The 16,792-nt window shown below is 28.7% G+C and overlaps 1 protein-coding gene across 1 annotated transcript; it reads right to left on the reverse strand.

Annotated features, from left to right (window-relative positions):
• Window positions 1-2,559: 2,559 nt before the first annotated feature.
• On the reverse strand, window positions 2,560-16,205 carry LOC126834216 (proton-coupled amino acid transporter 2-like). The gene is made up of 8 exons (XM_050565987.1): window positions 15,786-16,205; window positions 7,746-7,896; window positions 6,825-6,952; window positions 6,651-6,735; window positions 5,692-5,964; window positions 5,136-5,314; window positions 4,888-5,060; window positions 2,560-3,303 (listed from the first exon to the last, which is right to left on the reverse strand). Exons 1-8 carry the CDS (start codon window positions 15,914-15,916, stop codon window positions 3,050-3,052), a joined length of 1,374 nt encoding a protein of 457 aa, XP_050421944.1. The 5' UTR covers window positions 15,917-16,205; the 3' UTR covers window positions 2,560-3,049.
• Between the last annotated feature and the right edge of the window lie 587 nt (window positions 16,206-16,792).

The raw sequence follows: 16,792 nt of genomic DNA on the forward strand, positions 1-16,792 counted from the left end.
ATATTGGAATAAAAATAATTATGCAATGGTTCTGGCACAATAATAAACTTTATCTATACATTTTACCGTCTAAGGAATAGCAACAAAGCGTTTAGTCGAAGTTGATTGTTTTCAGTCAACGGGTTTTGTAAATGGTTTTTTTTATTTACACTATTTACACATCTTGTGGTTATTCCCATTCGAAGAGATTGACTGGTTTGCCAACGTTTTAAAATACCTGCACATACTATCTTTAGCTGTTGTTCGGCGTTGCTTGTACCGTGGTTTCCTGTAGACTGAGCGATCCGCTTCCACGGGCATAGGTTATAAATCAGTGTGACCGAAAAATGAAAAAAAAGAATACAGTGTGGTCAAAGAAATGTCATCAAACTACTGTTATTCAGTAACTTGTTATCAGTTATTCTTATCAACTTGTTAACAGTAATTCTTATCAGTTGACGTTATTATTGCAAATAGTGAGCACAATATTTTCAGCACTATAATTTGACCCTACTACACAATATGTACCTAGCCAGTACTTTTAACATAACCTGACCTATTTAATACTATTGCTGTTTGATTTCCTTTTTTTCTCATCAAATTTCAACTAATTTTTTTTTCTCCATTTTACTGACTTTTCAGTTAACTATTGATACTTACCAAAAAAGTAATAACGATTGGATAAAATCACATTTTAATGTCGCCAAGAGTGGTTTTTGCGTTTCGTTGTTCACCGATGTAATATTTTCTCCGTTGGTTCGAAATGTTTTGAATGTGGATGCCAAGTGTCCGATTATGAAAGTAAAATCTTCATAGTCATATGTACAATATGGATTTGTAAGTAACCTACAGTTATTGTATTATTTTGTTCAGGGAAGATTCGAGGTCAAAACTAGCAGGATAGCGTCCAAGTACAACAGTCCTATGCCGTATGGATGTTATATGTACAATGCTACCATAGAAAACCCTATCACCAAACATGCAGAAAGTATATGTCTCACTGTATATACTTCAAGGGCGTTTAAACTGAATCGCACGTCATGCATTTAAAATTATTATGTTAAAAAAAAAAAATAAATAAATACACAAACAAGGAGTTTTTAAACACAAGTGGTAGTACTCTAGATTGAGGCATTCGCTTAACATTCCATTCTAAAAGTCTGTTCTTCACTGCAAGAAGCTTCAAAATAAGTATATGGTTTGAAGTCCAAATATGATGTATTGATTAAAATTTTACTCCTTTTTTGAGCAGGTTAAGATTTTTTTGTGTTTATTTAATAGGTCATACACTAAATTTTAAGTTTCTAAACCCATAATAGCCTTTAAAATCCATATTAAATGTTGAGTCACTTCTTGGGGTTTTTATATACAAAATAAAGACTAGATCTACGTTTAGTATAATTTTCTCCTCTTGTGTGAGTCCTAAAATAAATAAAAGTCCCACGAAGAGTAATGAGCAGTTATTAATTTACATATATATATATATTATACATACATATTTATTACAATTTTTTAATTCTACTTTCCGTAATACGATAAGAGCAACAGATAAGAAAAAACTAAACATACCTACATTGATAACGATGTCATTAAATATACATTCCCTGCCAATGTTTTTATCAAGGTTAATTAAATATTAATGTATTTGATTCAGCGATGCCACTGCTAACGATGTTATTTTAGTAACTATTTCTATATTTTATTGCACACAGACAAAATACATAAAAATTATTTATTGCTACAATACATTTCACCCATAAATGTAATTTATACAAAAATTCCTTACAGTGGTCGTTTTGTAACAAGAAAGTTTACATCAACCTAGGATTTATTTTCACTTTTAGCTATTACCATTGTTCATTTATTGGTTGTCGACAAATCTCTATTTCGAGATCTTTCTAAAGAATCATTAGAACTTCGACATCTATCAACTATTTTGAATTCTGATATTTAAAACGTTTAAACTTTTATTGTGTACCTAGTTATATATGATATAAAACCATTTTTTTTTTTTTAATTTTTGTAACTAAATATGTGTTTTTTAACCATCATCATAGAAAACTAGATAAAGATTTTGAATTTTTCTAGCCAACTCAATATTTAATAGGATATTTAAATATACTAATTGCTACTGAAATGTTGAAGTAAATACCGTTAATTTGGAGTCTTACTAATGTTTAAAATATTATTTTTTTTTTCATAGCCGATTTATTAGATTTTACATAATTAAAAAATAAATAAATCTGGTATTTTATATTTATAGGAATAAGTTCATTATTACACTTAAACTAAACCTACCTTAACCATAAGGTTAGGTTAGGTTTAAAATTACAATGGAATCACTCATTCAAATATAAATCGGCCTTTAAAATATATTACCCATTACAGCATATTGCAATCACTTGAAAAAACTCAACCACTTAAATATTAACATTATTTTAACAAGTTTTAAAGGTGATTTTTCGCCTATCTTAATACAAATATATCATACTTATTGGCGAATGGAAGTCATGTATGAAAATTTAGTAGGATTAGGTATACAAATAAGTCAAGTTCTCCGGCACGGGTAAATAAAATATTATAATATATGACTGTGTAACAATGTGTTGACTAAAAACAATAGATTTTTATTATGTAAAATTTCATTACAAAATAAGTATACATTTGATTACTAACTTGGTGGTAATTTATCCGATATAATAAACAAATAAAAAAAAATACTTAGCTTATCATAAAATATGTAAACACTTAATAGTTTTGTTTTTGTCATACAAATAACACAAAATGGGGGACTAATAAGTGGGAATCACATAAAAACACCAATGGTAATACTGAAGAGCACGGCGGCGACGCTATGGGGGTGTTTTTCAGAAAAAGGGTCTGGACAACCCTCGATGGACTCCTGTGTATGATGAGCCAATCTAACAACACGGCCGTTGTACGGTGTATCTCCCTCGGGAATCATTAGTATAATTAATTTTAAATAAAATCATAAAAGGTAACAAGTATAGTGATTGTGGCAGAGGCCAAATCTAAACGCCGTTGGACGAAAAACTATCAGGGCAAGCGTCTAGCCGTTGCTGTGGGTTTGTAAGAACGCTTGGTAAATGGCTATCGAGTTGGTGTAGGTGCCGGTGAGGAATCCCGCCAAAGATGTACTTATGGTTATCCAGTCAATGGCGGGTTTCCACAAGGAGCCTTTGCATTTTTTCCTAAATGCCATGTTGGACAAAGCAGGAAACGCCAGGGTCAGTGCCACGCACGTTATCGAGCCGACCAGAGACATGAACAAATCCAAATGCGGTACCGTACCAGCAGCCAAAACTAAAATATTTATGGACAGAAAATGTATTAGTTAGTTAGTTGAGCCGTTGTGTAAAAATAAAGAAAACCGAAGTCTGCAAGAAGGCGAGCGACAGTGTGACCACTTTGAATAAAAATAAATCATTTTTTTTATACAGGTTGTTAACCACTGCACTGACCTGTATAATACTTAACAACTATACAGATCAATAGTTAAATTCATCACAAGTTTTGTTTCACATGGTTGCAGTGGTGAGATAACATTTAAAATATAATATACCAGAGAAATGTAATTTCATTATTCTGGTCAATATCTGCAGCTCGCTTTTTCGCTTACTTCATAATATTCTACTTGTTTCGACCACCCTGTTCAAGTAGTATGTTAATATACTCGAGCCAGTTTACATAAGGCGATTAAATTTGAAAATAATTTTAAAAACAATATAAATTTGATTAAACTTAAAAAAACCCGATTGTTTTGAGACTCTAAAATAAAAATAAAATGTAAAACACTTTAATTTATTACTTTAAAACATCTCATAATATAGAAACTGAATATTGCTCACTTTTTAATATTTTTAACAGGAGATACAAAATAAATCACCCGACCACTTCAACATTCAATTTTAATATTCTGTCATATTCGAAAGAAAGTGTATACACTTTTATATTATATAGCTATATATTTTTTTTTTATATAATTGAATCAGTTTCAAATTTACATTGAATATTTTTTCGACATACTAATATGAGTCAACGTTTTTTATTTCTACCATTAATAGATTTGCATCAAATCATAAAAGTGATTTTATATTTTACATTTGTGGAATTATCATTTGTTGACTTTCTTTTTTATTAAATACAGAACTAACAAGGGGGAACTGTTGATTACATGTTTTCCCCTCATTATTTGTTGTACTTAAAATAATATTAATATATTTTTATAGGGTTTTTATCATATAATATATTTAAATCTATTTATATTCGTTTTAGGAGCTTTAGAAAAAGACTTTACATTTTTTAATTGTATTTATATATAAGACATTTTCAGTTAAAAATAAACCAAACATTAAGCTCTGGTATTTTAAACCATAAGAAAACGAAGATTTTATTTTTTTGTTTATTAATATAAATAAATTTAAGTACGATTATAAAAGTTGTGTCACGTTTTAAAACGAATTAATAATTTTAAGTTAAAACTTATAAAAAATAATATTCTTTTTAGACAGTTCCCAGCTTTTACAAGGGCATAAGAAGGTTTATTTATTTTTTTGTTAAAAATGTTTTGCAAGCTCATTTATCAAATTATTATATAAAAATATACCCAATAGAATACACAATATTATGTTAAGTACAGCCTAAAAGAAAATAATCTCTAAAGAGTCAGATTGGCATTAATACCAAAAGTAAAACTGTTAGTACAATGTTGATAATACTATTTAATATTTACTAGGTGAATGGTGGTTTATTAAGAATATATGATGTTCATTTTTCCTCAAGATAATTACAATTTTTTAATTTTTCTTTTTGCAAACATATTCGTTTATATTATTTTAACTATTTAACTAGCTCGTTTTGAATAGTCATTTTAAATTCAATACTTACACGTGGCCAGACACACCAAAATTCTAATACCATAATCCCATCGTGCTGGATTGTCAAAAGGTCCATAACTCTGTTCCACTTCACTGTACACAATAATAGCGGCAGGATAGAATTGCAGTGCGTAGGAACAAGCAATGCCCAATATCATCATGAGGATAACAAATTGTGTAATTCTGTTGGAAAAACATTAAAATTGATCAACATGAATACACCTGTACATATAATATTAAGGTTCAGAAAAATCATACTTGTCATCATAGGGTAAGTTCAACGTCAAACTGCTCTTGACATCATCGCCCCATTTCATATAGCCGGTCATTCCTAAAGGTACGTTTAGTAGCATCACTGCCAGCATTCCCAAGTTAAGAACACCAAAACTTGACGTGAACGACTTATCATATTTTATCTCGGAAAAAAGAGGCAGCACCTGTAAAAAAAAAAAAACAATAACTAGAATAAACTCATATAAGTAAATATCTGTCTAATTAAAAATATAAAAATCTCAACTGAATAACGAAATCACATCACATAAATAACTTTACTGATCAACATATAAATATTTAACAAAATAATTATGTATACATTTTATCTATTTATTTAAACCAAATTTAACAATAATTTCATTAATTATCAGAGGATTTGTGTGTTTTATACAATTTTTAATACCATTTATGGAATTAGTCACAACTGATAACAGTCTTACCACTGTACGCCATTTTTTTTTTGTGACCAGTACCAACATTAAAAAATGAAATATCTCATACAAAGACACTAAAACAAAATATATCATACTAATTTACTTACCAGACCAATGCCTTCAAAACTGAACATGATTATACCGAACATCATTGGCAAGTCAGATAGTTTGCCATAAGAGTACCTTCGATCTTCCAGGTTTAGATCTCTACAGCTATAGTACATTATAGTGAACACTCCAGTTATTAATGCAAAATTCGCCACTGTGGATAATGGTGCTATAAATCTGAGCTGTCTCAAACTAGCACACCCTAATATCAGAGGCATCGTCAGTACCAGTACATTATGGAAATTGATATCGTATTCATACTCGATCAGCAACTGTAGAAATCAAATGAAAAAAATATATAATATAATATAAAAACCTAATTCGGAGTTTAACAGTTCATATTTTGCCACATCAACTGAACGATGGAAAATATTTGAAAGATTAGGTCAGGATTTGTGTGTGGCAGAAATGTACCTGCTATTTATGGTGAAAATGGAATGGATTGAAACAACAATATCAAAAAGCACACGTTGACTGATTGGATTTGATAGAATTAGAAACGGTTGTGTACTGCAAAAGCTTAACCTTCATTGTGAGGCCTCATTTGGCTATTAAGCGAAAGGTAGTTTAGGAGTTCATCCAAGATCAGGAAAAGATATAAGTGTGAACAGAGAAATGGCGATAAGTCTGACCCCAAGCCAGCCAAAGGTCTAGTAGGCGAGGCGAGGAGGAAAAAAATGTTTGAAAATATTTGATTAATGTTGTGTATTATATAAATTTTACAGTAAATATATTTTGCTCATTATATTTAACGAAGGTAATTGATTTTATATAAAATCACGGATTAACCTCATGTTTGGACGACCTGATATTTCCACAACTCCAAACTTTTCAAAATCACCATTAATATATTATGATATATTTTCGTTGTACTTTTTTTTATAGTAGAACAAAGACAATTATTTAATCTGTCAATTATTAAATTAATGTCTCTTATGTCAGCTGTCTTACTGATTACCTTTCGCAATGATGTCGTGATGAATACAATGTAAACGCTGCATAGACCGAGTTGAGTGATAAGTATGTTGTACAAAACTATCTTTCTGCAGGAAAAAAAATAAGTTATTTTCAACTATATTATACTGTAAACACTATGATGATAATAATAATAAACGATTTCATAAAAATTCACCTGATACATTTCGTTAAACTTCTGAACACCCATTTGTCTGACATCTTAAATGCGTTTTCCACTGTTTCTCCAAATGTCGGAAGACGTTTCGATTGCATTCGTATTTGGATTTGTTTACTTATGGAAGTCTATAAAAAATAAAATTTATATCAAATACATTATGCGTTATAGAACTTTTTTTCAGCGGTGATTCCAAGCATAATCAACAAGTAGTAATGTGGCCGATAAAACGGTTTCTTATACATCTTTACAGTTACAGATATTTTGTTTAATGTCATTGGTACTTATTGTAAACATTGTCCGAGGTCTCCTTGCTAGATTACATGAGAGATGTCAAGATGAGAATATATATATATATCTTATAAAAAAAATAGTATAACAAGTTTAATTTACATCTCAATATAGAGATTTAAACATTATCCTAAATACAGGGTAATTCATTGTAAATAAGACACTCAATATTTCTTAAAATATTTGCAATTTTGTAGTTTTTCTTATTGAAAACATTTTTGCATATGTTATTTTACAATACATATCAAATTAGTATACTCCATAGCTCTGTCGACTTTTAAAACTTACCTTTAAAATGTTAGTAGCTTTAAAAGTTACAACTTGATTTGTAGAAAAAAAACAAAAAGATAAAAATTTGAATATTGTCTTATATTGTAAAATAACCTAATCTCAATGGTTTCCAAATAGTAAAACTACAAAATGAGTTTTTATCTTTAATGAATCACTCTGTATAATTTAACAAACCATAACCCAAGTGAATGTGAATGAAGTATGAAATAAATATTTTTTACATGAATATTTTATTAATTTTAAATTTATAAACATTATTATTAAATAGTTATAATAATACCTAACCTAACCGTGTCTACCACTCATATTATAAATTTTAAATCAACAAATAATGCTCACTAATAAATGCATATTATATACACAGATGATCCAAACGTATAGTAACATGCAGAAAGTCACGTATAGACCACCACATTTGAAAGCTTCACCCATAGCCAACATTCCACATCCAATGTTGCCTTTTATAAAATGCATTAGTGTCACCATATACCTGAAAGTCGATAATTTTCAAATAAAAATAGTATTATACATTTTTTATCATCTAAAAAAAATTGTTTAGTACCTAAAAAAATATTGTCATAATTAATACATTTTTTTAGACTTAAGCAATGTACGTATCCATTAAGTTCTACTATTTTATACTTAGAATTTTTGTGTAAAACTTGAATGGAAAGGTATTCAAATAATGGATGTACTAATAATAAACTTTTAAACAATAATGCTAACATAATGCAATTACGGTAGCAATTTAAGTTGGAGCTTATAAACTACCTTAAGTAAGTGTTAAGATTGAAATTAAAGTTTAAAACCAACAATCGCTATGTTAAAAAAATAGTAATTAAAAATTTATAATCATATTTATTAACCAACTCAAATGTTTTTTTTTAATTTTAACTTAGACCTTTTTAGCTTTGATGCGATAGCTTTTGATTATGCAATGCTGTGTTTTTTTTTTATAAATATTATTTTAACTAGATAATATAATAGCGCTACTATTAATTTACACTACAATTAACTCTATTTAAAATGACTGTAACCGTTTTAGTAACGATTTACCATAGTAATATACTCGTATATTTACCACTAAATTAACAAATCAAAAAATCGGCACAACTTTGATATTTCACGTGCTAATTGTAAATGCATAATCTTTAATCTTTCATTGCACAGATAATATATATTTCATCAAACTGATATCAACAGTGGAGAGTTCAGTTGCCCTTTTTGTTCAGTGTTTAGCACTTAACGAGCATTTGATTACATTATTCATAAACATATTAAGACGATTTTCCGAATCATTACAAAACCTTATTCTGTTTATGTTGTTAATGGTATTTTTAAATTTAATAATAACACATGTTTTACTATTACTAACGTCTAACTACTATTGCTAACTATTATATAGCACACAATGATATACAGTACTGTTTTGGTAAAAAAAAAGCATATTTTACCAGTACCTAACTAATTAAAAAATATTATTATAATAAAAATGATGTCAAAAAAACTAATAATTGGTAAATATTTGTTCTAAAATCCAACGAAATAATTTAAATACTAAAATTTGTATTTAAAAAAAAAAAACTATAAAATTTCAATTATTACTTATTTGTAGAAATTGTGTTGGTGTGTTTAACTTATTACCGGATACCATTTTGAGTATTTTATATAAGTTATGAAACCCGTAATCAAAGTACCAACAAGTAAACACAACGAAGACATTTTCAAGAACGAACGCTTACAATACTTACCTATACCGCACGGGTCGATGCAGTAAAATAGGAGACCTCATTAAAAGTGTCATTTCGGCAAACACGGATACTTGAGTAAGTCAATAAAAAGAAACATGAACATACTTCAAGTCCGTACTTGGACATATATGTAACACCGTTAATTTTAATGTGTCGCTTTCAGGCATCCCACTTCCCTTCAAAGACAGAATTTTATTATATTTTGGCTTTTCGTTTAGAATCAAAAACCGTTTACGGTATACCAACTAAATATTATGGACTTGATTGAAAAAAGAAAATTACATCAACTTGGCCTGTTTGTGTATCCATTAAATGGTCACATTTAAACAAAGTAAAAATATAAACTGCTATTAAAATTTGTAACTCGATAGAAATAATCATAATTCTATGTAATTACATTGTCTGGCCTTTGGCTCTGGTGACACTGCTATCGTTTAAATTAGACGCTATTAGCGACAAACCGGAAAATCTATTAAATGCACAATAGCTAGCAATTATTACTTCAGAAGATTGAACACTTCTTGTTTACAATGGATTGTAATTTTAGCTTCGATGAGATAGCAAGAAGCTATCAGTTTTATAATAATAGGACAGGATATTCTTTCAATTTACTCTGTATACATTTATCATTGACTGCAAATGTAATGCTAATTAAGTACACCATCATATTAACAATACAGTTCACTGTTCCCAAATTGTATTTTTATAACGTTTTTATGATAATTTATATAGTAATTACAACTTTTATGATAATTTTTACAGTAATAAATCTAAAATCATAAGCTTTTTGCTTATTCATTATATAACATCGTACATTTCAATATATAGATACGTACATACGAAAACGAAAAAGAACAAAATAACTAAAGTAGATTAAAAAATGAATCCAAAAATAACGTTTTTATGCGCCTTAAAAAGTATAAAATAACCCTCCGGGGGTCTTGATAACCAAATAGGACAGGTGAACTAGAAAAACGTGGGGCGCATCTTCACTACTTCACGCGTCTGGGGGTCTATTCTTGAAACCATTCGAAAATTATTCGTATACGACCGATTCGTATACGAAATGTTCGTATGCGAATGTCAAGAATACCATTTAAAGCAGTGCTATATGACTATTCGTACACGAATAATTTTCTACTGCGGTCACTCAAAGCACTCGAATAACATTCTATTACGGGTCCAATTCGTATACGTTGCAACTACTGGGGTATAGGCAGTAGAATCTATGATTCGCGTACGAATAACGATTACTTATACTCATACTTATACTTATACGATTACTTTAATCCATAATAACAATAATAATAATTTAATCTATATTATTTATAGTAAATAATATGTGTACTACATAAAATATATATTTAGAGTATAAATGAAATTTACTATGCTATATTATTATTATAGATTAACATAAATGTTTAGTATCAATATGACGTGAAATACTTATATTTAATAATGACAAATTATTATCTTTAAAATGATAATAATTATAAAAATCAAACAATAGTTTCACGTTATGATAATAAAAACTCAATTCATCGTTATATTACTTACATATCTAATATTATATTTATATTTGTTACAAATTTATTAGTTATTTAATATATCAAAACATGTTTAATAGAATATATAGTCCGCGGGCATATGTAGTACGCCAAAAAATAATAATTGGATGCAACAAATGCATGGTTAGGGTTAATGGTATTACATTGGATTTTATTGTACCTATGTATATTGTATAACTTTCTATTATACCGATGTGACACATATATTGTCCGCCGTAGTGATCACATAATTTTCGTATTTTATGCGATATTGTTTACAATAGAAAGATTTCATAAAAATTATTTATGTAGTCTCTCTAGTTAATCCATAAGATATATTATTGTACATATACTATTACATAGTACTCAATAGTACATAATACTATTTGCGGTGTTTGTACTTTGTTAACTACGGTGTCATAATTTATGAGAATGTACTATAATCAAAAACATTAACTTAATCTTAAAAGTCGAAATTACCAATAGTTGTCAATTTGTATTGTATAGTCAACATTGTCGACTGTGTAATGTGTTTTACTGAATTTACCGTAAATTATTTTAAATAATGTGTCACCTCTAGTGTTGACTACGTTTGTCGATATCCATTTATCGTTTAGTGATTACTGCCGGTGTCTGAACATTTCGGCAAGATTATTACTAAAGACCGAAAACCCACGAGATAAGTAAGGTCTGCCTTGTCTAACTATAGGTTTTAAAAAAGCTAAGCATTGTCATTACTGCATAACTTTTTTTTTAAAATGGATGATGATAATGATTTAGTAATGCAATTATTTGCTATCGAAGAGTTGGAACAAAGAGAACTTGACGGAGAAGTAACTAGGCGAACTTATGCACCTATTGATCCTTTTGAATGTAAGTACACAGATTTAATATTTTATGTTACTATTAAAATAGTTATTTTATTACTAAAATAAAATATGGCTATATATATATTTTAACAATTTGCTGTCATTACTACATACCCATAATTATTAGCATGCAAGACTGTTTGGAGAAGAATAAAAAAATACAAATTAATTCGAAAATTTCTAATCTGTAAGTACAACTTTCTAAGTTAGTTCTTCCTACCAATAATTTTCATAATAGTAATAAAGTCTTAGATAATTATAATTTTGTATTATTATATATTGTAATTAATTATCAACTAAAAAATATTTTCAATACAATATAATGAACATAAATCAGAACCAAACAACCAAATAAATGATTTATTAAAATTTAAACATTACATTAGTGTACTATAGAATGTTGATAAAGTGCATTTTGTACTAAATATATAGACTATATTTTATAAAGTATACATTTAACTAAATTTAATTTTACTATTTAGAGTAATCATAAATATTTAGAAATAATATAAATAGTAAACCAATTGTATATTTAAATATTTGACAAGATTTTAGACTAGATAATATAATAATTCAGGTAATATAACGTAATTCGTATACGAATGCGTAAGAGAATATAAAGAGTAATAGAAAACGCAATTTCAAGAATACAGTTTTAAAAAACCAGTAGAAAGTCACATTTCGTATACGAAATGATTGTAGAAAATTTTCAATAATAGACCCCCTGAATATATAATAACATTCTCTTCTCATTAATAACTCACCTTAACTCATAATTCACGCACAATCATCTTTTCTCTTCTAAATAAAATAGTGCTTAATGGCATGTCATGTAAAATTGAGCACCACATTACTTTAAATGTTAAGCAAGTAGGTAGTTAACAAAATAAATTGAAGCAACCTACATGAAACAAACTTTGGAGAGAATAGCAATAAGTCTTTTTAATTTGCAATGAAATTTAAGGCAAGTGGCACGGAAATCCATTAAATTTAATTTCCGATAAAAAGTCATACCATCACTTTCTGATCCGTTCGGTTGGAGAGACAGCATTATGAGAGACAACTTAATGCATTAGCATGAAAGCTTAGGTTTTAATATCCAAGTAGAAAAATGCGCCCCACATTTTTCTAGTTCACCTGTCCTATTTGGTTATCAAGACCCCCGGAGGGTTATTTTATATACTTTTTAAGGTGCATAAAAACGTTATTTTTAGATTAATTTTTTATTAACTAATTGCTTCTAACATCCATGCTTAATAATATAATTATGATTATTTTAACGACATCATATGCAACCATTAAACCACTATTAAATTAATTATCAATCTTTATTGACATAAATTCACACTATAAAAATAACTGTAATATTGTAGTTTAATTTTTCAAGACATTTTAGTTTTGTTTTATATTTAACTTAGACGCGAAGCTGAGAAAGTATTGGTTTTACAATGTTTATTTACTCTTCAATAAATCTACACACTTAAATATACCATTAAATGTTTATATATATTGAATTTAGTTAGTTTAACAAATATAGGAATCCATAAAATGCTGAGTATTGTAAAACTAATATAATCAGTTCAAATATTTCAGTTCAAACTTGTACTAAATAAAAACGATAATAATAATACACAACACCAAATAAATATCCGAATTGATGTACAAAAAATAATGACTATGGACTCTACATAAAACCTCATCCAATCAGATTGAACAGCTAATATTAATATTGAAAAATAAATTTGCGCAACAACGATAATTTCACGTTATATATTTAATAATAATATAGGTCGAGAGGTTCTATATTGATTTATATTAGGTATATTCATTAGTATTAGATGCAGCGATAACAACAGATTTCGCGTTAAAACATTATTTGTAATCTGCTTGAGAACTAGACGTTACATTAAATTGAATTTATTAATGTATAAAACAGCTATTGCACTGTCTAAATTAAAAAAACAAAAAAATACAGTTTGTCTACAAAATTGTCTGTTAGAGACAGTTGTAAAAATATAATTATTACTATTTCATATACATTTAAGTGCATGCTTACAATAATAAATGTGCATCTGCCTAAAAAATGCAATTACTCAGCAGTGCGTTGTGCAAATTTGAAATTAATTTATAACTTTTTGCCCTACTTTTGAACGTTCCAATACTTGAAATTACATTTTCATTCCAAAGATGCTACATTGTCGTATGACGTTTCAGTATTGGCAAAAGGAGGAGGAAGCCATAAACGCAGCGAAACTACTTATACATATATATACATATATATATTATGTGTGTCATGTCATCTTAACATTTTTTTCTTAATAGAATTTACAATATAACATGCTGACTAAAATAAGTGCAACAATATTGTATTTTTAAACATATAATATCGCAAGTAAATACTTATAGTTAAAACCCGATTTATTTTGAACGCTGTAAACTCGTATAAACGATATATTTGAGAGTAATCTTTCGGTTGTGTTTAATTTTACAAAAATAATGGTTGTATTAATGAGTTATGGTTACATAAAACGTTCAATTATTTTAATTGTTTATATATTTAAAATTGAATTAACGCATCGCTTAATTTTTAGATAATAAACATTTACCCAAAATTACATTAATAAGTCATCAAAATTAAATAATTGATGGACGACATAGGCCAATAATTTAACTTAACGTTGTCTCAAATATTGTATATATATATATTTTTTTTTCTAAACTGTATTTATATTTTCCAAGCTGCCCAATTTTATTTTTGTAGGTTAAAAAAACACTCTTTTGGTCTGCCTATGGGTTGTCATAAATATCAATAATAAGTCTTAACCGTGTGATCAAAATTTTGTATTTTCTTAACAAGCAGGAATGCTTGTCAAAAGCAACATTATCCCAAATACATAATAAAAAATTTAATTTTTTTCACTTCCATTCGCTTAGAAATGTATTTTAAAAAACCTGTTGACAGTAATATTGTTGCTTGATTAAATAAATCATTTTTGCCTAACATGTCTCTCCGCCAAAACCGTTGCTAAGTATATTGTAATCAAACATAAATTATTTGAAATTAATTTAAAAAATATTAAAATGTATTATACTAAAAAATTATTTATAAGAAAATGTAATAATTTATGGTAAACATTTATTTTGAAACAATACTTTTAGTTGAACATAAAACGGTGTAACAAATTACATTTTTTTTTTTTGTGGCCAACTTAGTATATTTATTATTTACATAAAACATCCATAACGTTTTTCAACTTATGTACATCTAAAAAACAAAAACGCTACGGCAAAGTTATTTTCTATACATTGTGAAAATTTGGTTAATCTACTGTTCATAAGCAGTTTTGATGGGGAAACAAAGAGTAATTTTTCTTATGGAAATGACTGTGAAAGTCTGGACAACAAAAACATGTCAATCAATAAAGAATCCTTATTGCTGTATTAATAAAAGTATACACAATAGTTGAAGCTCTCAATTAAGAATTTGTGAAAAATTGCCTATACTTTGCTCCTTAGAAATGGGCGGTGAGGCGTCCTTTTAACCTGGCTTGGTATTTTTAAGAATACATATTATATTTTATACATAACTTTATCCACGGCCAACCAAAAAAGTATTATTATTCTTGATATTTAAAAATTAACCCTTGCCAGGTTAAGAGTCTGTTTTTTTTTTAAAGTTTTGGGCCAAAAAGCCAACCAAAATTTCAACTAATTAGGATGGTTCGATTTTTTTTTTATGTAAAAAAATTGGGTTTTAATATTGAAAAAAATGCACGTTTAAAATTTACAAGAAACTGATTTTAATGAAAATCGGCTTCCTACATAATACGGTAAAGTAGCCAAATAACTAGAATCTCTTTGCAGAATTGACATAGGACAATCAAGTGTATAGTAGACATTTTGTCTGGATTTTTGGTCTAAAAAAAAAAACCCAAAATAGCTTTTATACTCAAAGAAAAAAAATACTTAAATCAAAAATAATACCTCGAAGCTTATACGAATTAATTGACACGGTCCGAATGTATTAAAACCTAATTTTTCTTAAATATTGCCTATACAAAACTCCTTAAAACCAGACCGCATGCAACCCTTTAAGGCAAATTTACACGGTATAAAAAAAAAACAAAAACCCCGTGTCACCCCATGTATTTTCGTTAGAATTTATTTGTTTTTTTAATTATTGTTAATATTTTTAATATTAAGGTTACTCACCCGGATTTTTTACACTCTGTTGTTGAATTTTTCGATTTACACCCAGGAATCGCTTCACCGTTATCCGCGGTGGCTGTCTGAGTCGAGCCGTTTTGTTTTAATTCCGTATCATTTGATGCGCGTCCGTCCATCTCTTTTTGGTGTTTAAAAATCAAATTAAACAAAAAAAAAAAATACTTGAAATGGAAAAAAATGTGAAAACTAAATTGCCCGGAAAACTACGGCGGCGGCGGCGGCTACTGGATATGCTCTTCTGGACAAGTGCTCATCCTACGGGCGCGCCAACATGACTGCACGCATCCCTGCTAGCCGCGGTAGTCCATCCGCCCATCTGCGCTGTGCGTTTGGCCCGGCCGTGTGTGTCCGATAACCTTTGTGTGTACTAATATATTTCCACTAGTTTAATAACACCGTCGAATTAATATTATATTACAATAACAATATCGTAACAGACGAATAATAATTATTAATGCGCGTGCTCCATCGCTGCTAATGAACCGGCATTCATATTTATGACCAACGTGTGCGCGCGTCCACCACCTTCAGTATAATATTATTATGCAAGTTGATACAGGCAGTAGAGTAACCTCTGCACAGACTTAGGTGTACAGTGTGGTACGATGAACAGATTTTCAACAATTAAAATAGTAATGTGTACTAGTATGTACCTATCTAAAGGCATTGTATCCCGCATTATTAACCTTCCGAAAAAATCACCCCCTTTAGTATGCAGGAATGTGCAAATTCTTCTTCGAAACTCCAAAATACCAATTTTTTATGTATACGACTCTTCCCATCAATATAGGAAAAAATGATAAAATACTCGAGTCACATAAAAAGGAGAGATGGCGTGGAGAGAGCAATATTATTCAGGAAGAAGGTAGAACGAAAAAGGAATATAGGTCGTTCTCCTGTTAACTACATTGACCAAGTCAAAAAACTCCAACAGATACATCAGTAACGGCAAAACACGAGAAACACGGAAAATGGAAACGTGTGGAGAAATA

This window comes from Adelges cooleyi, unplaced genomic scaffold (genome assembly GCF_023614345.1).
Source record: "Adelges cooleyi isolate 19-005CV unplaced genomic scaffold, UGA_ACOO_1.1 ACOO_flye_CR_arks_rails_tigmint_CR_PRNA_21, whole genome shotgun sequence".
NCBI lineage: Eukaryota > Metazoa > Arthropoda > Insecta > Hemiptera > Adelgidae > Adelges > Adelges cooleyi.

Coding starts and splice junctions, on each gene's coding strand:
- LOC126834216 (XM_050565987.1), bottom strand. CDS start 15,916: ATGGACGGACGCGCATCAAATGATACGGAATTAAAACAAAACGGCTCG. Junction 6,736..6,824: donor AGTTTAACGAAATGTATCAG/GTGAATTTTTAT, acceptor TTTTTCCTGCAG/AAAGATAGTTTTGTACAACA. Junction 3,304..4,887: donor TTTGGTGTGTCTGGCCACGT/GTAAGTATTGAA, acceptor TAAATATTTTAG/TTTTGGCTGCTGGTACGGTA.